This window comes from Phyllostomus discolor, chromosome 1, assembly GCF_004126475.2.
Source record: "Phyllostomus discolor isolate MPI-MPIP mPhyDis1 chromosome 1, mPhyDis1.pri.v3, whole genome shotgun sequence".
In the NCBI taxonomy this organism is placed as follows: domain Eukaryota; kingdom Metazoa; phylum Chordata; class Mammalia; order Chiroptera; family Phyllostomidae; genus Phyllostomus; species Phyllostomus discolor.
The window spans coordinates 142626956-142640379 of record NC_040903.2 but is presented as its reverse complement, the minus strand read 5'-3'; the positions used below and the strand labels follow the sequence as shown (position 1 = coordinate 142640379).

Genomic DNA, 13424 nt, shown 5'->3' with positions numbered 1-13424 from the left:
GCCATTATTTCTGTGTGTTCTTCCAGTTGTTGACTCCTCCCTGATTTCATGGTCCTCTCCCACCCCGTTTTTTAATTTAGTTTGAATTTGTGGTAATGACATGAAACATGAATGGCACTCTCTCTCCCAGTGTCGAGCTTCTATTCCTTTTCTCCTACTATCATACAAGCCTTTCAATGACAACACTTGTATCAGTCTGGATATCAAAATTCTGCATTCCTCTGGGTTCTGGGTATATCCACTCACTCACTCATTCACTCACATTATCAGAAATTTCTGTATGCTAATAATGAAATATCTGAAAAAGAAATAAACTACCCATTCACAATAGCATAAAAACCAATAAAATACTTAGGAATAAATTTAACCAGGGTAGTGAAATATTCTTACAATGAAAACTAAGTTAAATGAGAGAAACTGAAGAAGATAAACAAATGGAAAATTATCCAATGTTAATGGGTTTGAAGATTTAATATTGTTAAAATAGCCATATTATTCAAAGACTTCTATAGATTCAATGTATTTCCTCAAAATTCCAATGATATTTTTCTTTTTTTTTTCAGTTTTTTAAATTGTTGTTTGGTACAGTTGTCTCCATTCCCCCACCACCACTTTTCCCTGCCCCACCCACCCCCACCTCCCACCCTCAATCCTTCCCACCTTTGACTTTGTCCATGGGTCCTTTATACGGGTTCCTTGACTTGACCCTTCTCCCTTTCCCCCGTTATCACCCTCCCCTGTCCCATCTGGTTACTATCAGTTTGTTCTTTATTTCAGTGTCTCCAGTTCTATTTTGTTTGCTTGTTTGTTTTGTTGATTAGGTTCCACTTAAAGGTGAGAACATATGATACTTTTCTTTCACCGCCTAGATTATTTCACTTAGCATAATGCTCTACAGTTCCATCCATGCTGTTGCGAAGGGTTGGAGCTCTTTCTTTCTTTCTGCTGAGTAGTATTTCATATGTAAATGTTACCACAGTTTTTTGATCCATTCATTTACTGATGGATCCATAGGTTGCTTCCAGTACTTGGCTATTGTAAATTGTGCTGCTATGAACATTGGGGTGCATAGATTCTTTTGAATTAGTGTTTCAGGATTCTTAGGGTATGATCCCAGCAGTGGGATTGCCAGGTCAAGAGGCAGTTCCATGTTTAGTCTTCTGAGGAAATTCCATAGTGTTTTCCAAGTGGCAGCATCAGTCTGCATTCCCACCAACAATGTACTAGGGTTCCCTTTTCTTCACAACTTCCCCAGCACTTATTGTTTGTTGCTGTGTTAGTAATGGCCATTCTGAGTGGTGTGAAGTGGTATCTCATTGTGGATTTGATTTGCACCTCTCTGATGGCTAGTGATGCTGATTATCCTTTCATATGTCTGTGGGCCTTCTGTATGTCTGCCTTGGAGAAGTGTCTGTTCAGGTCCTTTGCCCATTTTTTAATTAGATTGTTTGTCTTCCTGGAGTGGAGTAGTGTGAGTTCTTTTTTTTTAACTTTTTTTTTATTGTTGTTCAAGTACAGTTGTCTCCATTTATAAATGTTCCCTAGAGCAAGGGACATAAAGGGAAGAATAAACAAATGGGACTTCATCAATTTGAAAAGCTTCTGCATGGCTAAAAAAACAATCAGCAAAATGAAAAGGGAACCAACCATGTGAGAAAATACATTTGCCAATGATACCTGTGACAAGGGTTTTATTTCCAAAATATTAAAGAACTCACATGACTCCACTGATACTTTTCATAGAAGTAGAACAAACAATCCTAAAATTTGTATGGAACAACAGAACATCCCAAATAGCCAAAGAAATTCTGAGAAAGAACAAAGTTGAAGGCAGCACAATTCCTGACTTCAAACTCTCTTGCAAACTATAGTAATCAAAACTGTATGGCGCTGGCATAAAAACTGACTGTTGCCAGTGCCCCAGAAGTTTCTTTGTGACCTTCCCATAGACTACCTTTCTTTTCCCTAAATGTAATCTTTGCCTTGACTTCCATCATCTTAGATTAATTTTGCCTATTTACTTAAAACTTTATATAAATAGAGTCAGACAGTATACACCTTTTAGTGTCTGGCTTCTTTCATTCAAGCTATGTTTTTAAAGACTCATCTGTGTTGTCATGTGGAATGGTGTTTCTTCATTCTTATTGATGACTAGTGTTCCATTGTGGTGATTCTACAATTTATATGTGCATTCTGCTGGATATTAGAATTTGTGTTATTTCCAGTTCTTGCTATTGGGAATAAATCTGCTATGGACTTTCATACTCATACCTTCGGTACACACATGTGTGCATTTCTGTTGAATGTGTATTTAAAATACCATTGCTGTGCTCAACATAAACATAAGTTAAGCAAAACATTTGGTCCAAAATGATTGTCCCTCTCTCATCAGTAGTGTATAAAAGGTTTGGTGTTGAGAGTATATAATTTGTTAACACTTGGTATGGTCAGAACTTTTTATTTTAGCCACTTTGGTGGCTGTGTAGTGGTATGTTAATGCAATTTTCAATTTGTATTTCCCTGAACTAATACTGTTGAACAATGGTTTTCTTGCTTATTGGCCATTTAGTATCCTGGTTTGTAAAGTGTGTGTTTAATATTTTGCTCACTAAAAAAATTACATTGCCTGTATTTAGCTTATTGGTTTGTAAAAGTTTTTATATATTCTGGATATGAGTCCTTTGCCAAATATATGCATTGCAAATGATTTCTCCTATTTTGTGGTTTGTATTCTCACCCTCTTGTCTTTTGATAAACAAACATTCTTTGTTTCCCCTGAAGTTCCTTTTTTTTCACATTCTGCACACCATTTTATGCTTTTTTTAATAAAGAAAACTCGGTGGATGTAAAACAGTATCTGATTATTTTAATTTTATTTTCTTCTGACAACTGAGCATCCCTCATATACTGTTTAGCCACTTGAGATTTTCATGCTGTGAATTACATATTCACATTCTTTGCCTTTTGCCTATTAGTTTCTTGCCCTTCTTGCATATTTACAAAATTTCCTTGTGCATTTGATTATTTATTTTTACTTTATTTTTATTGTTTACAGTGTTACAGATGTCCCTGCTTTCCTCTACTTTGCCAGCCTTCCTTTCACCCTTGCCACCCCCACCCCCATCCCCGCCCAGGCCGTATCCACACTATCGTCTGTGTCAATGGGTCATGCATATACGTTCTTTGGTTAATCTCTTCACCTTCTTTCATCCAGTCTCCCCTTCCCTCCTCCCCTCTGATAGCTGTCTGTCCCATCCATCTATGCCTCTTATTGATTTGACCCAAGGATTATTCAGAGTTTGTTTCCAAAATATTGGTTAATTTTTAGTTATACTTTTAGTTTTATTTATAACTTATCCATTGTGGGTCAGAGAAATACTGTATGAATCCAATACTTAAAAATGTGTTGCAGCTTATTCTTTGGCTTATCAGATATTCAATACTGATTAATGTTCCATATTCACCTGAAAGGAATGTAGATTCTGCAGTGTTTGGCTGTACTGTTTTGCTCAGTATTGCCTAGCTCTTCCATTCTTGGCCTAGATGATAGCTCCTGGGATATATAACCACTCTTAGCTTAAGAGAATGGAAAGTTTTATCCCTATTTTCAGCATTCTAATAAGTTCCTAGTAAGTCATCCTGGTGAAAGGTAAGTGGGCTCACCATTGTCCTTTGGGAGAAGTTTTCATTTCTGTCCTTTCAGTGAATTGTTTTCAACAATAGATCTGGGGTTTAGCAAATTCCTAGATAGCACTGAGCCAAGAATGGGTCACAGAGATAGCCTGGCTAGTGTTCTCTACGTGGTGAAGGTGTTCCAAGCACGGCATCCTTAGGCAGTTGCTGAGACAGCAGGACACTATCCACCAGGGGGAAACCTTGGGCTTGCAGAAGGTTTTTGGGGACTTGGACAGAAGTGTCTTTCCCTACCTTGATTGAATTCTGGGTGCTCAAAGGGCCTGAACATCACGCCGCATTGCCGTGCATTTGTGATTAGTGCCTGCATACTTCCTAAAATATCAACACCTGACCCAATCCTCTCCTTTTTAGTCTTTCATTGTTTGACAGCCCAAGCGCTTTTTTGTTTACATGTAAGAGTGCCAAGCACTAGTCTCACCTGCAACATGCTGGTGAAGAACCCAGTCATTCAGCTTCTTGGTAGTTCAAGTTAACTGCAGAATCCTGGGGATACAGGTGCAGTGTGGAGTTTGGGGAGGAAGTGGACATGAGATGTTAAAGGGAGTACCAGGAAGATAAAGACAGGCCAGAGAGCAGTTCTCAGAGGAGGGATCAAGTGTGCTTGAGTTCACTGTGTGGTCCCACGTTGCCCTGATAAAGATAGTGTTATTCTCAATATCATGATGCTTGGAAGGAGGCCACAATTTCCAATGCTAACGTAACTGGGACGTGTAAGCAGAACCATAAAGAAGTGAAACCAGACTGTGTCAGTAGTCCTCCCTGTACCCGATCTCTCCTGTTCCTTAGACCCATGCCACGGGGTCCCACTGAAGACTGTTATATAGGCAAAATTTATGTAGCTCATCACTCTCCATTCCCAGTTAGAAGTGTATGATTTAATTTCCAAGGAAAGAAGAAACAGTCCCAGTTATAGGAGACTGACCCAACCTGAGTGTTGTTTTCTGCCTTTTTTCCAACTCAATGTCCTGAGAGGAATGGTGGGTGTAGTGGAAATACTGGCCACTTTCTCTCCTGAAAACACATTCCTAGGCCCAAGCAGCTCACTAGGGCGGAGGATGGGTTCTTTTCCAAATGGGCCAGTTTCATTCATTACCTGAGAGGTTAGCTCAGCACAGTGGAGAGAATTGAAGAGAATCTGGCATTGGAGATAACCACCTTTATCCTCTGAGGCAAATTTCCACTAAAGAGGATCCTGGGAGTTGAATGGGTTCTCACTTCAAGAGGATGGATAAGGAACCATAGATATTTAGCTTGGAAGAGAGTATGGTTGGACTAAAAGGATGGTATGCGTGATCGCTATCCCAAATTAAGGACTGTCAGGTGGGGCCTTGGTGAATTCCTCCTTGAGGTGCCAGGTCTTGTGGTTAAATAACCTCACCAGTAACACTAATAGAGTTGAGAAGATACTCAGGTAACTTTACATTCCAGCACTTACTTGAGAAATACAGTTGTTTGGGAGCCCAGAGGGGTTGATTCAAGCTTATAGACAAGAGACGGGATATACCTCATGATCCCACATGGGGCATCCTCTCTAGTAGGTGTCATAGCATCTTCTGTGTCCATGTGGCCAGAATTTTGGAGAAAAGGGAGTGTGAGGAGTAAAATCTTTTGTATGGCCTGTTAGTGTAGATACCAGACAGCCCTGTTCCTGTTCACCTCTTGCTGAATGGCTGTGCTGGTCTCTCTGAGGGTCATTAGGCATTTGTCATTCTCACCATTGTATCTCCAGGGCCCTGTACCATACCTAGGAGTTGACTGATCCTCACTAACCTTTTCAATATTGATGGATGGCAGGAGTACAACCAAACTGCCAGCTGTAACCAGAAATGCTGGATTGAAATGTTCTGTGGCTGTTGAATGATTAGCCCCGAGGTTGGGGCTGATGCTGCCACCTTGTCCTCCAGCACCCAGAGCCCAGGTGAGCTGCCAGGAGTTTTGGCACCACAAAGAGGAGTTCAGTTGATACCCACAGGGTATGAAACGGCCAGCTGTGGGAATCTGGGCCAGATAAATGTGGGCGATTTTCTAAGAAAAGGGGTCCTGGTGGGATGAAGGTCTCTTGGGTCCTCAGTGTCCATTAGCTCAGTTCACTGTCCCTGTTCAGGTTCCCTGCACTGCTCAATTGGCCTTCCAGGTACAGTCCCCTCAGAGGGGAATTTTCTTTGGGTCTCAGACTCACTTCTGCCACAAAAGTCTTCCCAGATGCCCTTAGCACATTTTGCATCTGGGTTGCTGCTGGCATACATCTGTCACCTTACATCTGCGACAGCTTTCTTCTCTTTTGACTTTCCCACATGCAACATCTCACATACAACTGATCAGAGCTGTTATAGTGATGATGCTCTGTGCTCCTGCCATTCCTCCATCTCTACTTCCCAGAGTGTGTCTGGATGGTTGCCATCATCCAGATCCCCTCAGCTTGCCTCCCTGCACTTCATCCCCTGTATCACCTAGTTCCAGCTCTGGTGCAAGAAGAAGGGCCTCAAAGCAGAAGTCTTTCATCCTTGTGTTCAGATGACTGGGAGAGGCAAGAGATGGCAAATGGTCTGCTTTTCTCTGTTAGGTGTTAGAACCATGGAGGATCTATGTTTACTGAGCCCTCCTGTAGCACCCGTACCTGTCCCTGAGTGACCTGAGATCTAGCAGATGAGTCAGGCTAGAGGAGAGGGTGGGGCTGGGACCTGATCGACTGCTGAAGCAGAAAAGCAGGCATGGGCACTTATATTGCATCTGGCTCATGTCTTTTGTCTCCATCAGAATTTGGGATGGCCCTGCCCACAGAGATTTGCTGCTGGGTGGCTTCTGCCTCAGTGATGTTGTGGGCACAACATCTGTTGTCTCCACAATAGATGGGTAACCCAACAGATGGGTAACATCTGTTGACTCCAGATAAGAAAGGTGAAGATGATGCAGTTTATCCTGATGTTCTCATGTCATTCTGGTCTACCTTGCCCTGGGAATTTGGGGTCTCACTGACTACAGTCATGCCAGCAAAGCCTTTACTCTCCAGTGTGAATACCAGGAGATGGGGGTCACTCAGGCCATATTAGAGGCTGGCTATCTCTGAAACCCATTCTAATGGGCAAAGTTATAGCAGCAGCTCCTAAATCAAATACTGTAAAATTTCTGGACTGTTGAAATGGCTTAATAGTTTGTTATACAGTGGATCATAATGTAGCTTTGGAAAACTGTACTTCAGAAAATTCAGTGGAAATTTGAAAAAGGAATTGTATATAAGGAATTCTTAATTGTTCTGGGTGTCATGCTGCCTAAAATCTTGAAATCATTTATAATTTGTTTAGCAGATTCCATGTACTTCTGATAGTCTTTTTCACATTTCTGTAACACAGATGGTTTCTATGAGCTATTTGAGACTGGCCTGTGCTGCCCCCTATGTCCTACTCAAAGTTCAGATGGCTTTCTCTAGGGGCACCCACCTTTTCCCTAGACAGACTCAGACACTATTATCAATGTCACTGCCAAACACATTTGCACTTCTGCTACAATGTGATGAACAGCCAGCATTCAGTTTCTCCTGATGTTGATGCTCTGTGCTGGGGCAGAGACTGTAGCCTATGTAGACTGGAAGTCTGCCTTGGCTGTTGGGTTGAGAGAGAGGTTCCATGTGAGGTTCCTGCACCTGAGCTTGTTATGGTTTTATAACTTTTCAGTCCAGTCAGTAAGGCCTTTAATGCACAGTCAGTACCTGGAGAAAGAAAGTGGGAGGAACTGTGTCCTTTTGCACTAGTTTCAATGTGTCTTGAAAACACTTTCTTTCCAAAGCTCTTCTGAAGGTTATTTAGTGGGGAGGTGTGCAGAGCTGTGGGGAGTGGAGCTGCTGGCTCTGGGATGGTCAGAAAAGGTATTGTCTTCTGGAGGTGAGCACTGTGAGGTCTGTAGAAACCCTTTCATCAGGGCAGCTGGAGGCTGCCTCAGAAATGCTGAGTGTCAGCAAAGACATGGAAGTGAGATGGGTCTGCTCTGGGTGTTTCCTGGGGACTGGTCCTGAGACTTGGTGGTGCTCTGGGACTCTCAGTACACGTCACAGAGAGTAAGGGTTGGATGGGGACTCTGCCACCTTCAAACCTTCCCAGCCCCACCATCAGGTATTCTTCCCATTTGCTGATGTAACCTATTAATAATGAGACTGCTATCCCCCAGAACATGCAAACAATAGAATTCCTATGGTTGATTAGGTGGTAGCAAATATTGAGAGAATAACTGATGTATATTGATTAAAATTTTGTTGATAAATGGCTTACACTGAATATTAGGCAAATGACTTTCTGATAAGAAATTCCCATAAAATAATGGTCTAACCTACCACAGCATTTCTGTTTGTAGCCAGTTAGATTTGATATGTGTTCAGTGAAAATTCCATTTAGAGTGGGGGAACTGCAGCGTTCAGGTGGTAAATGTCACACTTTGAGGAAAGATTGACATTTTGATGGGCATAGAAGAACCTCCCAGCTGGTTCTGTACAGTCATGAAAAGAATGTGTTTACAGCATGATTTTAGGTTATGTGACTTCAGTAATCTTTTGTTTGAAGGTAGTGTTGATGTGGACAGCCTTGGGCAAACCTTTAGGGTAAAAGTCATGCTATTGTCATCAGCATTTGGTTTGAGTTTGTTGTAAGTTTAGAGGTGAAAACAGGGAGCACACCCCTTACTCATTGAAAATGATGACTGGCCTATAGAGCAGTGGGGGTTAGTTGCATCAGGGTTTGGAAGAAGGACTCTGGCTATAGATGGACACTTGGTTTGTTTCCACCTCTTGGCCATGTGACTAGTAGTACTGCTGTGAACATGGGTGTTCATTAGCTATTTTTTGAGCAAGCAGATCTTATTCTTTCTTCTAAAACTTTTATGGTTTAGCTTTTTACATTAAAATATTTTTATATATTGATTTTGAGAGAGAGACAGAAAGGGAGAGAGAGACATTGATCTTGTTGTTTCACTTATTTTTGAACTCATTGGTTGGTTTTTGTATGTGCCCTAATGTGGGACAAACATTCAACCTTGGTGCATTGGGATGATGCTCCAACCAACTGACTGACCTGGCCAGAGCTATCTTTTTACATTTATATCTCTGATCCATTTGAGAGTTACTTTGGATTATGGTGTGAGGAGAATGTCCAGTTTTACTTTTTCCCCCAAAACTATCAAGTTGTTCTAACATCATGTATTAAAAGTTCATTGTTTCCCAATGATTTGAGATGCCACCTTTGCCACATATTAGAACCTATGCACCCCAGTGTTCATAGCAGTGTTATTTATAGCAGCCAAGTGCTGGAAGCAACTTAAGTGCCCATCACTAAATGAGAGGATAAAAAAACTGTGGTACATTTATACAATGGAATATTACACAGCAGAAAGAAAGAAGGAGCTCCTACCCTTGAGATAGCATGGAGGGAACTGGAGAGCATTATGCTAAGTGAAATAAGCCAGGTAGTGAAAGACAAATACCATATAATCTCATGTATACATAGAACCTAATCAACAACAACAACAACAACAACAACAACAACAACAACACAAGTGAGCAAAACAGAAGACATGGAAATAAAAAACAAACTGACAGGGACCAGAGTTTCGGGGAGGGGGTAATAAGGGAAAGAACGGGAAGCGTCATTAAGGAACATGTATAAATGACTCATGGACAATGACAACAGGGGGATTGAATGTGGGAGGTTGAATCAGTAGGGCAGGGGAGAGTAATATGGGAAAATGGAGACAATTGTAATTGAACAATAATAAAAAAATTGAACCTTGCATGAAATTTCAATTCTTGCCCTTTGGTCAGCCTGTGCTACACACACCAGTGGCACAGAGTTTAGGGTATACCTTAATATCTGGTAGGAGAGTCCCTGCTAGTGTGAAGAAGGGCAGGGAGCCTGCCCTGAGATAGGTGGCCTTCCATTAACCCCCAAAGCTGTGTGGGGAGGGGGAGATGGTGAATGGATGACTTTGAGGAGGGAAGTAGGTCATTCTGTCCCCAAGGATGGATTGTGGGAGATTCCTTTGTCCTGGGAAAATAAAGGACTCTGTTTTTCCTGGAGAGCTCAGACTCAGTCCTGAATATATTTGTGCAGAATGATGTTTATAACATGAGAAATCAGTTATTTGCACTCTAGACATGGACATTTATTAAAGCTTGGCAACCCCACTGGAGCTGACTCCATCCTAAAGAACAGACAGTCACAGGGGGTAAGGGGGTGATCCCTTATATTCAGACTGTCTCATTGTATTATTTATCCAGGGCAGGAAGCGAGCAATCCTGGTGAAGACTGTTGGAGGAACCCCAATGCTTCTTCCATAGGAGACAATGCCCTGAGCCACATTGTTACATACCAGGGGGCCTCCGGTGTCCCCCTGTGGGTGATGAGAGAAGGGGACACTAAGCCAGGCTGCTGAAGTCTGTACCTCCCCATTCCTTTTGTCCTATAGCCTGAACCTCTGTGTGAGATGGCAAGGCAGTGGGGGTACAGAAGTCAAGCTCCTGCATCTTCCATTGGTTAGGCTTCAACCCTGGCTGTGGGCACTGTCCATAGCTCAGTCTAAGTCAAGGTACCTTTACCTTTCCCATGAAAACACTGCATATGCATGTTGTGTGTTGGGCAGTCCTCCCCTCCCTGCCCTCAGAGACTGCATTGATGGGTAAAAGCCCCCAGACTGAGGCCATGGGGATGTAATCTGTTCCAAAGCCCAGTTCTTCACAGATGCCTCTGTCTCAGGTAGTGTTGGCAGATGCCTGGGGTCTTACCCGGAATGTGGTCTCCTCATCACTCTGATCCCCGACACAAATCTGCTTTTGGCTGTTGTAGGTATTAAAGAGATTGCTGCACACCTGATTCCTCTGCACCCTCAGCTGTACATCCCGGAGTGTGTCTGTTCTCCTGTTCTGGCTGACCAGGCCCCAGCCAGCCACAGTGCACTGGGACCCAGGTCTCAGCTCAATCCGGGATTGAGGCAGAGCCACTGGCCTCACAAATTGATTCAGCCTGGCTCTATTTTCCAGCTGTCAGGAAGAGTACAGGCACTTAGGGGAAATCTATGCAGAGCTCAGCACACCACCCCTGGGTATCTGCCCCTGCTTCCTTCTCCATGATCCCAGGAACAGGTGAAGCCCCAAACCCAGTATAGAGCCAGCTCAGATAGAGAACCAGAGGGTCAGGCAGATGGTACCTGCAGTAACATGATGTCATTCAGGTTGTTCTCCTCATTATACCCAGGGTGGCGGGTGGCTCTGAGCACATAGATGCGCTGCTGAGTCCTTTCCTGCCTACTGATGTTGTGCGCCCCCAGGATGACCATCATAGTGCTGCAAAGGAAGGTGGTGTAGGGGTAGGTATGAGCTGCATGAGGTAAAGTCCCCCAGATCTGCAGGGTAGGTGGAGAGCCCAGGGCAGCAAGATGGCAGCCAAGGAAAGTGAGGGGACAGGAGGGTTCTGGGGCAGAGATCTCTGTGCCCTCTGCTTAAGTCATCCTAGTTTTGCTTCCCCTAGAAAATTGAGAAATAACCTGAATTCATCTTTTGAGTAGTAATGCATGCCTTTCACTTCCTCTTTTGGTCCTCATTTACACTGGACTGTTCCCTGCCCTGCAAGACTTATGTAGTCCTTGTTCACCCCTTCAGTGCTGAAACCCATTTCAGTGGAATGCTCTCATGAATGCTTCTGGACTTCCCTTACTGGCCCCATGGAAGATTATTAATTCCTCACCTTCCCCAACAGCGAGCTGACGTCATCACAAAGTCTTCTCGCACCAGGAACCCCCCACAAAAGCTCTGACGCATTGGTGTTTCGGTCAGAAGATATGCCATGAAAGGGTGGGAGTGGGGCCTGGCCTCACGGCCTCCAATGATCTCGTCTAGAAGGAAGTATTCAGCAGTTACTAGTCTGCTCACTGAAGTGTCAGTTTGGTGGTTCCAGAAAGTCTAGGAGATGGGGAGGCTACAGAGATGATGCAGGGAGAGGAGGATTTGGTGGTGAGAACTGGGGTCTGCAAGGAACCACATCATGAGACAGGGCTCCTGGGTTCTACAGGAAACAAGGCTGGTTCCCCAGCCCAGATCTCAGCTCCCCCACCCTCCCTAAAGGAGAACAACCCTTGCTGCAGGCAAGAGCAGCTTAAGCCTATCCCAGTGTGGAGAGATCTGTGCTGTCAGGATCCAGAGGCTTCTAGAATTGCTCCTACCTAAAGTTTGCTGGTACTTTCTTTTTCAGGGAACTTCCCTGATCCCTGTTTGTCCAACTCATGACCAGCTCATGAGCAGCATGGATTGTTTTTTAAGAATCTAGGTATGAGCTGATGGGGCTGTTATTGCTGTATCCATGTCTTCTAGGTCTTGACACATGGGCTGCAGAGGGAATTCAAAGAACAGAGTTGCAGAGCACATACTGCATTCCAGGGGCAATTCCAAGAGTTTCACGTACACTAACTAAGTGTCATGTAACTCATAGCAGCTCTAGAAGGTAGGCATTGCTATTATTCCTTTTTACCAGTGAGGAATCTGAGTACTGTGAATTCAAACGATGTGCTCTATGACACAGAGTTAGAAAGTGACTAGGCAGTGTGGGCCCAGAGTCTATGGGATGGGGATGGGCCTATGAGGGTTTGCATGGTCACTCACCTGCTCCAGCCCCAGGGAATAGGAGAAAGGCCACCAGGATGAGGAGGAACTGCATCTTCCAGGGAAGGCTGCCCAATAGTTGCTGCTGGTACTTCCTCTTGCCAGACTTTAAGCCCCCTGAGAGAGGAAGGAAGGGAGGGGGTGGGGACTAGCTGGTTCACATTTCCATTCCTCTGGGGGTGTGATAGGTTTCATTAGCCCTGGCTGGCCTGGAGGCTGGCCTACCAGCTGCTAGTGACCTGGGGGAAGAGAGATTAATTTAAGCCCAAACTGCATCTCCCATAGGAGCTGAGTCAGTGCTGTCAGTGTAAATGGGAACCAGGACGCAAGGAGAGGTGATTTGGGCCTGGTGTTCCAGAAACCCAAACTCACCCAATTCAATGATATCTCAACAAGGCTTGAACACTGCTAGCTACCCAGAGCTTCCATTTTCTATTGCTCTGGGATTGAAGCCTGCCTGTCCTCAGCATTTGGACCCTGGCTACCTGACAAAACCCTGGCTGCTCCCATCACTTTCTGGAAGGTGGTGAGGAAGATTGAGTAGCTCTTGTTCCTGAATGAGTAGCTCTTGTTCCCGAGTGAGTGAAAGGCACTGACAGAGAAGAAAATGGAAGATAAAGGTTGTGTCAGTGATGGTAACTTTTTTAGGTCACTTGAGCCCAGAGAAGTTCTCACTAAAAGTTATGACACTGTCGAAGACTTTTATTTGCCTACTCAAGATGAATGCCTTTGTGTCTCAGAAGGTTCCTGTGTGCAGAAAAGGCCTAGTGAGTTGATTTTGTTGAGAGCTGTCATAGCCTGGCTGGAAAACATATATGCTCCTATTTTATCCGGAATTTATGAGACCTATCAAGCAAATCCCCCTTCTTCACCCAGGGTGGAGGGAACTGGAACTACTCATTCATTATAAAGCAAGAACAGGCAGTATACTGCAGAATGACACAGTGGGTTGTGAGACACTCTTAAAACTTTAGAACACTTGTGTATGCTCAGAAAAACATTATAAGCCAGCATAATTTTTTCAAAACCTATATCAGAATTGAAAAGTAATGCTATTCTTAAACTTTTAAGATTCCTGATAGGTCCACATAAAAAT

General features: G+C 43.6%; 1 protein-coding gene across 1 annotated transcript; it reads right to left on the bottom strand.

Moving 5' to 3' along the window:
- Positions 1-9777: 9777 nt before the first annotated feature.
- LOC114492075 (cathepsin G-like) lies at positions 9778-12558 on the bottom strand. The gene is made up of 5 exons (XM_028506279.2): positions 12329-12558; positions 11418-11565; positions 10882-11017; positions 10460-10714; positions 9778-10068 (listed from the first exon to the last, which is right to left on the bottom strand). Exons 1-5 carry the CDS (start codon positions 12381-12383, stop codon positions 9895-9897), a joined length of 768 nt encoding a protein of 255 aa, XP_028362080.1. The 5' UTR covers positions 12384-12558; the 3' UTR covers positions 9778-9894.
- Positions 12559-13424: the final 866 nt, after the last annotated feature.

Excerpts from the sequence above, each read along its gene's own strand:
- LOC114492075 (XM_028506279.2), bottom strand. The coding sequence starts at position 12,383 with ATGCAGTTCCTCCTCATCCTGGTGGCCTTTCTCCTATTCCCTGGGGCT. Across the intron at positions 11,566-12,328 it reads ATTCCCTGGGGCTGGAGCAG|ACGAGATCATTGGAGGCCGT; the intron begins GTGAGTGACCAT and ends ACTTCCTTCTAG. Across the intron at positions 10,715-10,881 it reads ATGACATCATGTTACTGCAG|CTGGAAAATAGAGCCAGGCT; the intron begins GTACCATCTGCC and ends TCTTCCTGACAG.